At 33.5% G+C, this 9,646-nt stretch overlaps 1 protein-coding gene across 1 annotated transcript; it reads left to right on the top strand.

Annotated features, from left to right (window-relative positions):
* Positions 1 to 4,372: 4,372 nt before the first annotated feature.
* Positions 4,373 to 7,726, top strand: LOC108552644 (retinoid-inducible serine carboxypeptidase). Its single transcript, XM_017907292.1, has 9 exons — positions 4,373 to 4,466; positions 5,102 to 5,331; positions 5,671 to 5,901; positions 6,212 to 6,322; positions 6,421 to 6,655; positions 6,737 to 6,886; positions 6,954 to 7,031; positions 7,295 to 7,449; positions 7,636 to 7,726. Exons 1-9 carry the CDS (start codon positions 4,409 to 4,411, stop codon positions 7,690 to 7,692), a joined length of 1,305 nt encoding a protein of 434 aa, XP_017762781.1. The 5' UTR covers positions 4,373 to 4,408; the 3' UTR covers positions 7,693 to 7,726.
* Positions 7,727 to 9,646: the final 1,920 nt, after the last annotated feature.

Consider the following 9,646-nt stretch of genomic DNA (forward strand, 5'->3'; position numbering starts at 1 on the left):
TCAAATATGTGATGTAGAAATCAACAAACAATTCAAAGTGTATATCCTTCATAATCAACAAAATAATTACAGTCATCATTCTCTCATAATTTTAACTCACCACATACCGTGTGACTATAATTAATTTTATTCAGCACATACAATGTCACTGTTCGTCCTTGCTCTCACCCTTAATTCGCTTCGGAAAAAATCGACATTTATGCTAAGCGGCTGCTGTTCAGGAAAATGTAGAATTCTCGTCAATCGGCACTTGTCCCTCATTATCGCCTGTTCCCTTGTTATCTCGATCGTCACATCCTGTCGGCTATTATTTCCATTATCTTTAATACTCGAACTTAACCAGGTGGAACGTCTACGGCTTGATCAATCTTTCTAATTGGATACCCACGTCAATATGTAATTGGTCTTGTCATTGATTCCGTGTTATCAAGTCTTCGAGGCTATTACGCACGTGTAGATCTACGGAAAATATATTTCGATTGACTTATATCGGTAATAGTACATGAATATTAACAAAACATGCAAATTAATAGCAAATTAATTAAGAAAAAGCATCCGTTGATTTTAGATATCACTTGTCTGATAAAGTTTTAACTGTAAAAAAAAAATTATGAGAGAGTTTCAGTCCCTTTATTTTTCACATCTTGGTATTTACAATTTCTTACAGTTCCCTGAAAACAAAATCACTTGAAAGGTCATTATTCCCACATGATATATAGTTAAAAACTTTCGAAAAGCCGTGACCGACCAAGTAAGCCGACCAAAGATTGAAGACTTCGAACGTTGCTTCAGGAAGCAGGACAGACATTTCTGTCAATGTATCGTTCCCTAAGGGAATTTGAAAGTGACTATTTCGATACCTGAAGAAACGTAAGCCACAAAAACTTGTGTAAATATTACTTTTCAAATAAATGACATATATCTTCTTATTTCTTTTTTTCAGATTGTCGGCGAAACTTTCACGATACAGTAGGTAATGATAGCGATTGCGTAAGCTGCTGATTTTTTGTTTAACGTCGACATAAAGCCCGAACGAAATTGTTTACTCCTTCCTGAAGAGAATCCGGAAAGAGGTTTATGTAATGATAATTACTTTCAATATAGGAGCCTAACTGCAAACAATTTGCGTGACCTGCGTATATCCTCTTTATTGAAGGTATTTAATTTTCATGCACCGCTTGTTATATATTATACATTATTGTTGCTGATTTCTTATCTTATATAATCAAATGATTTGTTACAAGATAGTAGTAAATGTTTTGAAGCTTTTACGATTTTAAACATTTAGTTAAATAGTATGGAATTTGTATTGGAAATAGAGGAAAGTGGCCATGACCGTTTCATATTACAACTCGTGGAACCGTTTTCTTTAAATATATTTAAAAGTACTATAACTGTCAAAGAACACGATACATATATTACATAAAGATTTGTATAAGAAGATTAAAAGCTATTACATATGAATTCTATGTTCCGTATAATATGATTTTAAATAACACGAAACTAATTAACTGTGATATTCGAAAATTCTCGAATCCAACTCTTATAACAAATTTGTCATGTCCTCAACGTACATTATACTATGTCTACGAAATATTTCTATATTTCCAGTTAAAAGAAACACATTGTAGATGATCAACAACGTTGTTTGGAGTCATGGAAATGTGAAAATAACAGTCAATAATACGTACTTACGATTGTGGAATTGAGAAAACTCGTTTCAATGGTAATATTGATAAATCTTATTGATAAATTGATTGAATATCATTGAAGTGTTAAGAAATTTGAGTGACAAGATAAAATGCAATGCTAATCATTTTCTTTTGAAGAAGAATGATCGTAACGATAATTGATCGCGTGGTTGTTGCTCCGAAGAAATTTGCGCAAATTGGCGCTTAACGTTGGAGAAATGCTCCCTATCGAGCGCGTACGCAAGCTGAAAGTGAAAAATAGTTACGAGAGAGAAAGTGACAACGTCATCCATCAAGTATTCGTTGTTGCGGCGCGATTAAGAAAAAAAACGTTTCTCAATACTAGCCTTGAGAATGGGCAAGAAATAAAATAGATGGAAAAGTACTTAATTTTCTTTTCAAAAGATATTTATACGACTTATGACGGCTTCGACGAGACTTAAAGTTGATTTTAGTCTTAATTTTCTAGTTATACAAAGCGTATGAATATGTTTATATGACATGTTTATCTTATTTTCACAAATAGGACACTTTTAAAATTTTATATAATTATAATTACAATACCAACAATATAGTACGACAAGCAATGATATTAAAGTCATAGGAACCGAAGAAAACATCGTCAAAATGAAAAAAAAATATTCTAGATAATCATTCGACTGATCAAATTTCATGGTTAAAATATGTAAGAAGATTGCATTCTGAAACAGTGTGACAATCAGTTCGTAACTAAGGTTCGTGTAACGGAGCTGTGCCTCATTTCTTCGACTTCGTAACGCAGCAAATTGCGTAATGCATTACACGCGTGTCGCGTGTATTGTAAAACAGCCATCAAGCGCGTGTATACTTCGAATCCCTTGCATTCCAACGGAAGCAATAACATGCCAGGTAAATATTAAAAAGAGAAAAAGGGAGAAAGCATCACAATTAAAATTGATAAAGAAAACAAATGTGTTTGTGTTGCAATATCATTGCCGGTGATTTCCTCTGTTATAGGTGCATCAAGGATGCCGGAGAACATCGTTTTCGTAAAATTTTGCGAAATGTCGTGTAAAAACTGCAATTCTGTGGACCTTTTTCTACGAATCGAGCGCTTAACCACGATTTCTCTTTTTTAAAGAAATCAAGGATAACCGGAGGCAACGATTTGTGATAGGAAATAATAACCACATGCATGTTTAATGTTTTGTGTTAACTACCCACGTTTTAACGTTTCGTTTTTTTTATTCTTTGAAATAAGGTTCGTTCAACCGAGATGTGCTCATTACTCTCTGTTTATTCTTCAATTTCACGGCTTACTGACTTACCACTTATCTTTGCTTCACAAATTGCTGAAATCTTTTCAGTTTCCACTACCGTATTATTTCTCTTCTTATTCATGCTTCGACCCCTTGTAAATGAGAAGTTTGTAATATTTACTTGACATCGAAATTGTACACTCGATATTTAAATATTACTTATTATAAACGTTATATGAAGGTTCTTTTTAAAACAATCGCTGCCATAAGAGCTTTACATTCGTTAGCTTATTAACAACTTTCTGTATCAAAGATACTCTTGGAGCAAAGGCTATCGACTGTCGATCGTACGAAAATAATCAATAATTTATTCATTTTCTCATTTTTATTATGTAAGTACAGTTTACAGAATGAAAAATTTTATATGTATAATATTTTATAATAATTTTTAATCTTTTATAATTTATTTCTACACCTATATTGTTATTTAATAATCAATTAATAAACGTTATCTATCTATCAGTTATTTAATAACAGGTAATTTTGTATCTCAATATAAACGTAAACGAAACGTAATCAAAATCGATATTTTCACTAATTTCTATTCTTTATAAATAGTTGCAGGAAATAACAATAGGTTGAAACTGTTTCGAGGACCGGATCAGTGTTATAACAGTTTTCAACCCCTAGTGACAAATTATATCAATCTAGAAACAAACGGGTTTTTCAGGTTTCTTGGAAATTCGTCGCAAACTTGACCTTCCACGGGGAGACATGATTTCACAATAATTATTTATACAATCATAATTGATTTACTAATCACTTGCCATTTCATCTCGTCCATAAATAGTGGATTATTCAAATTAGTCTAGATATAAGGACAATGTCAATTATGTTATTTATTGACTTGTTGCTCAATAATAGAATTAATTATTCATAGTATTAATATATTGGAACATTCCAGGAAAGGTTATGAAATTATTTGAAAGATGTTAAAAGAAAAAGAATTTGAAAAGTCAGTAATCCTGTTATACACACGGAATAACTGTCACTTGTATATCATTCATGAAAGCGGTGCATGTCTCCATTTTAACGTTTTTAAATATTTCTGAAAACCAGCTTCAAGCCCCAAATAGCAGTCAAAGACTTGTGTATAATTCGACGATCAAGTAACGGGAAACGAAATAACGACAGGTAAGGTAAGGTATTTATACGCCTGTAACTTTCTGATGAGCTTAGTATGGCTATCTGGTGTTTTGTGAAATCCTTTGAGTGAAAAGAATCATTAAGAAATCATTAGTATATCATTCCTTTACAATTGCAGCCGATTGGGTCATCGAAAAATGAGGAAATCTCGAACAAAGGAATTAATCGGACTCCGTATATCTAATCAATCAGCCGCTAATGGTAGATAAGACTATCCTGTCCAGCCTGACACACTGAGTATCTAGTCTTCAATTAACTGTAACTCAGACAACAATGACGAGATTTCCAATACTTTTGCTCGTGACACTGTGCTTCTCTTTCGGAGCCTTTGGTAAGTATAATTTGGCAAATATAAGTCACTATATTCTAAACTGCATCATCTAAAAATAGAATATTGTATTTTATAATCCAATTTTCCTAATTATCCTTTTCAAACTTGATTTTCCAGACCAAAATATACTATTTGAAGCATATTTTCAAATGATTAAAAATTATTTATCTTCCACGTATGTGCTTATGCATAACAAAAAATTCCGTGAATAACTACATAAAAATGACTAGACTGCATTTTGTAAAGGAATATTCCTGTGTATTCTGTCGTATCCTAAAACTTGGTAAATATACCTAGGCATCCAAGTTAAAACCCACGTTGTTCGGGCTACTCGTCTTGACATCTTATCGCACCGTTAACTCTCTAGCTGGCGTCGATCGCAATGAAAACACTGTTGGGAAGAAGAGAAATAAAGAGAAAGAGGAAGAAAAAAAAAGAAAAAGAAATTAGCATCGTTGAAATTCTATCATTGTAATATCATATTATACTTTGAATTATTACAACTATGATCGCTTTTAACAACACATTCGATTCATTAACACCACTGTAGTTCGAGTGAATGAATTATGAAATGATTAAAAGTTCAATGTAAATTCAACGAAAATTACTAATCAAACACTACTATTATTTGACAGCAAGAAAAGGTTTCGGTCCTGGCGAGCAAGAATGGGGATACGTGAAAGTACAGCCATATTCAAATATGTTCTGGTGGCTTTATTATACTACTGCAAATGTGTCTTCTTACTATGAGAAACCATTGATCATTTGGCTACAAGGTGGACCCGGAGCGTCCTCTACTTCGTATGGAAACTTCGAAGAACTTGGACCTTTGGACGCTTATTTAAACCCCAGGAACTCTACTTGGGTACGAAAAAAGTCCACGACATGGATAAATGTATTAATATTTATTGATGAAATAATTAATTTCTTCTTTCTGTATCGAGTACAGATTTGTCTACACATAACTTATCATGTTATTTGTAAATAAGTCTCGATGTGGTAACACAAATTCGAAATTCACGAACTAAAGTTAGATTATCGATAAGGTAGATATTCGATTTTGTGATCGTATCGTTAATGAAGAACTAAAACAATACGGATTACCTCTTAAACGATGTTTCACGGCTTTCTTACTCGCAGAATTTTTATATCCTATATTTAATTTACATATGGGTATTATAAATAAATATTAAAATATTCATAGGTGAAAGACTACAACGTTCTCTTCATCGACAATCCGGTCGGTACGGGCTTCAGTTATACCACTTCTCTAGCAGGATATGCGTCAACGAATGCGGAGATTGCACACGATCTCTTGGAATGTATGAAAGGTTTTCTGAAGGAGCTACCGGAATTCGTAGATGTACCCACGTATATTACAACTGAGTCTTATGGAGGAAAAATGGGCGCGGAATTTGCCCTTGAATGGTTTAAGGTGAAATAACGTATATTATTTAAATTCATCTTATTCTCACATTCACTGTTGTTAAGATTTATATTATTTATATTTATATATAAGCAGATAAATTTTATAGAAAATTTATTTCTACGTATATTGTAAAGGGTTTTACACATATTTTGAATAAACTATTATAGAAGTGTCTTATAAGAAATCTGCTCCGCTAGTCAATTTACGTCCAGAATTCGTATCAATGTCATATATAGATATGGAATCCGGATACAGAATGAAACGCAGTATTAACATTCATTTTGCTATTGCCTCATAGTTTTTTTCAAAATTATAGGCACAAGAAAATGGAAAAATCAAAAGTAATTTGAGAGGTGTTGCCCTCGGTGATGCTTGGATCTCCCCGATTGATTCCGTAATGACTTGGGCGCCCTTCTTACTCGCCACGGTATAACATTATAACATTATTATTCGATATTTCTGATCGTCTCCTCGTCCATATTTCGTATACATCTAACGTTTCACTGAGTAAAAATATCTTCATAGGGTATGGTGGATAATGATGGCTACGAAAAAATTAACAAAGCAGCTCAGTTAACAAAAGAAGCCGTCGATAATAAGAACTGGAGAACAGCCACCAGGTTATGGAGCTATACTGAAGCAGTAATTCTGAAAGTGACTAATAATATCGATTTTTACAACATTCTTACGAAAGAAAAACTTGATCACAATCAGTACTCTGTAATCGGAAAACTTTCAATGGACCCAACATTTGCTCAAGGTAAAACTATATTATAATGATGTAAACAATAGCATAAATTAATCAGGGCGATTATTTTTAAGACTTATTCGAATATTTCAGAGTACGCCGTGTATAGTGATGTTTCTTTGGACAAACTAATGAATGGTCCAGTGAAGGAAGCTCTAAAACTACCAGTCACTCATAACGCTCAATCTAGTCTTGTGTTCAGCATGCTGAACGGTGACTTCATGAAACCTGTTATTAATATAGGTACTTAAAGCATAAATTAGAGGACAGGATAAATAGTTCTGATTAATATTGAATATTTTCTTTCTAGTGGAGGATTTGTTAAATGGAACTAATTTGAAGGTAGCAGTGATCAGTGGCCATATGGACCTCATCGTTGACACTCCAGGTACTCTTCTCCATTATATTTCTGAATGTACTAACAGCAAAGTATATCTTTTTCAACATGAAATAATAAATTTCTCAATTCCTTAACTCAATAATAGAATAATAGGAATAAGAAAACACTGAAATATTACAGAAAATATTTTACTTGAAAATTTCTCATTCATAAAAAATGCTAACTTAAAACACTCGTCTTAATCCATCGCATTCGGGGCACTATAATTTTCTAACAACTATGTAAACTATAATATTTATGCAACGATGCAGGCACTCTCCGCTGGGTTGAAAACATGAAGTGGAAGGACGCCACTTCCTGGAACCGCTCCAACAGGACACCATTGGTAGTGGAGAACATTATTGAAGGCTATGTAAAGTCTTATGGCAATTTCTCCATGTATTGGGTCAACAGAGCTGGACATATGGTAAATACGAGCCTTAATTGTTCCTTAACATGCTATTAGTTCTTTCTGCTTATAGTTTAAATTCCTTTCACGAATTATGAAATACTTTGTATGGATACAATAATATTTAACAGAATACTAAGTGAATACAATACAAATGGTGTGTAGTCATGTCACTCACTTATCGGTTTATATTTCATTGCACAGGTACCGAAGGACAATCCAGCAGCAATGGCGTCGATTCTAAAAGAGTTCACAAAATAATACGCAAATGAACGGTTCAAATCATTTAACGAAATTAACAGTACACAAAATAAATTACCGCAAGTGGCTTAAAATTCAAGTAAAATAAGAAATCAAGGAAGTAACACAAGAAGTTAGCCTTATGCCTTACAATTACAATACGTTTATTCCTAAACAATAAAATTTCATGACATCGTTTTAATGAACCCTACAAATATTACAACTAATCTGCATTCCACTTCGCATACACTCAAAATTATTCGTTTTTTCTTTATTTATTAAACACGATCCGCGACCTCTGCAAAATTAATAACGAACGAATCGTTTAATCATCGTTTAAAAGGTATTCGATTATCGAACGTTAGATCGCACTATCTGCTTCTAGGATTCAATTGAAACGATAGTTGACGTTACTCGTTATTTCCAAGAAAATTTGCCGTCACGAGGGGCGGTTCGTTTATTTTTTGCGATTCGACCGGGGTCCCAAGGCAAAATGGTTTACCGGAACGTGTTCTGCTCGCGCTGTGAATTTTCCCACACTCGTAAAACGTCGCAGAAGCAACAATCCGAAACCCGCAGACGCCCGCCGATTTTGTCAATAAGGAACGATTGTTTAGATTCGAGCGGATACTGAGCAGTAAAACGAAACGATCTGCAAACAAGACCGCCTGCGCTTGCAAAGCATTTTCACCGATGAAGAGGAAAGGCTTCTGTGGTTGCCCGATCCTGTAAATAAAACACGGAAAAACTTTCTTACCGACGCGGTAATCGAGCTTCAATCAAAAGTTTTTTCTTTTTCTCTTTACTTCTGTTTTAATGTACACTTTTATATCTTTTTTTTATGTTCCTAGATGTCTTTTTGCAGATACTTTTATTCTTTCAATATGTCTTATTTTCGTGAGTATTTATACTATAAAAAATTGTAAATCTGTCGGTAATACATAACATTTGTGCAGTGCAGTAACAACAATATATATTTGCCACTTTCCATAAACCACTCATATTTTTTTCATCAGAAGTGTTTCCATTTTAAATTGTATTGTCTGTTGTAATACGGATACTATTCACTATTTCATTTATTTTTCTATGTCCCTTCAAAACGCACAATCTTTTTTCTTTCAAGATTTATTAAAGGACACATGATGTTTCAACAGGACATCGATATGTACACGAGTTAACTTTCGAACGAAAATTATTTTTACCATCTGTTGCAGCCTCTGTAAATGTTTTTCTTATTTATATTATCGGAGTGATTTAAGGAATGGAAAATAGAGACGCAGGATTATCGTCACGAAGACAATTCTGACTGTTTTTAAAGAACATACCGAGGATGCCAGAGGGCGTGAACTAAGGTATTTCGAGCTTTGAATACGCTAATCCGCTGGTTCCTTTTGCCGTCAGATTTACGGTGATTTGTTTCTTAATATTTCAAGATGGAATGAAGCTCGAAGGACGGCACCAGAAACGGCAAACAAACAAATAACGACGTTTCCTCCCTCGATCTCTTCATCTTCGGTTACAGTCTTATCTTCAGAGGTGTCCTCCAAAAACGCAAATAAAAAAAATATTTTTAAGTTAATGAATCGTTAAACATCAACATAAAAGAGGTTACCTTATCTAATGGTAACCAAAAGTCACTTTATTTTGTGTCAGTACTGCTATACTTACGTTATTCTACTATTTATTACTAGTATTTTACCACTATTAGTATTCAACTATTTATTACTATTATTCTACTACTATATCATTTTAACATTTTTAACGGTTTTTTTCTAGTTATGAGTTATCCAAGGCATCGCTCATAAGAACCAAATTCTTGGTTTCTTTTTAAGCAATACATAAATTGCATGTGAATGCATTAATTACATCGTTATGTTTCCAATCCTGCAGGAAGTGAATCGCGAATCTACGCTAACGAGGGGTGAGCCAACATGTTTTCCACGAGTCAAAGTCACCGCATACGCAAACGAGGGAA

The sequence above is a fragment of the Eufriesea mexicana genome, unplaced genomic scaffold (assembly GCF_001483705.2).
Source record: "Eufriesea mexicana isolate 0111107269 unplaced genomic scaffold, ASM148370v2 scaffold7569, whole genome shotgun sequence".
NCBI lineage: Eukaryota > Metazoa > Arthropoda > Insecta > Hymenoptera > Apidae > Eufriesea > Eufriesea mexicana.

Coding starts and splice junctions, on each gene's coding strand:
- LOC108552644 (XM_017907292.1), top strand. CDS start 4,409: ATGACGAGATTTCCAATACTTTTGCTCGTGACACTGTGCTTCTCTTTC. Junction 6,887..6,953: donor GAAACCTGTTATTAATATAG/GTACTTAAAGCA, acceptor TTTTCTTTCTAG/TGGAGGATTTGTTAAATGGA. Junction 7,032..7,294: donor CCTCATCGTTGACACTCCAG/GTACTCTTCTCC, acceptor GCAACGATGCAG/GCACTCTCCGCTGGGTTGAA.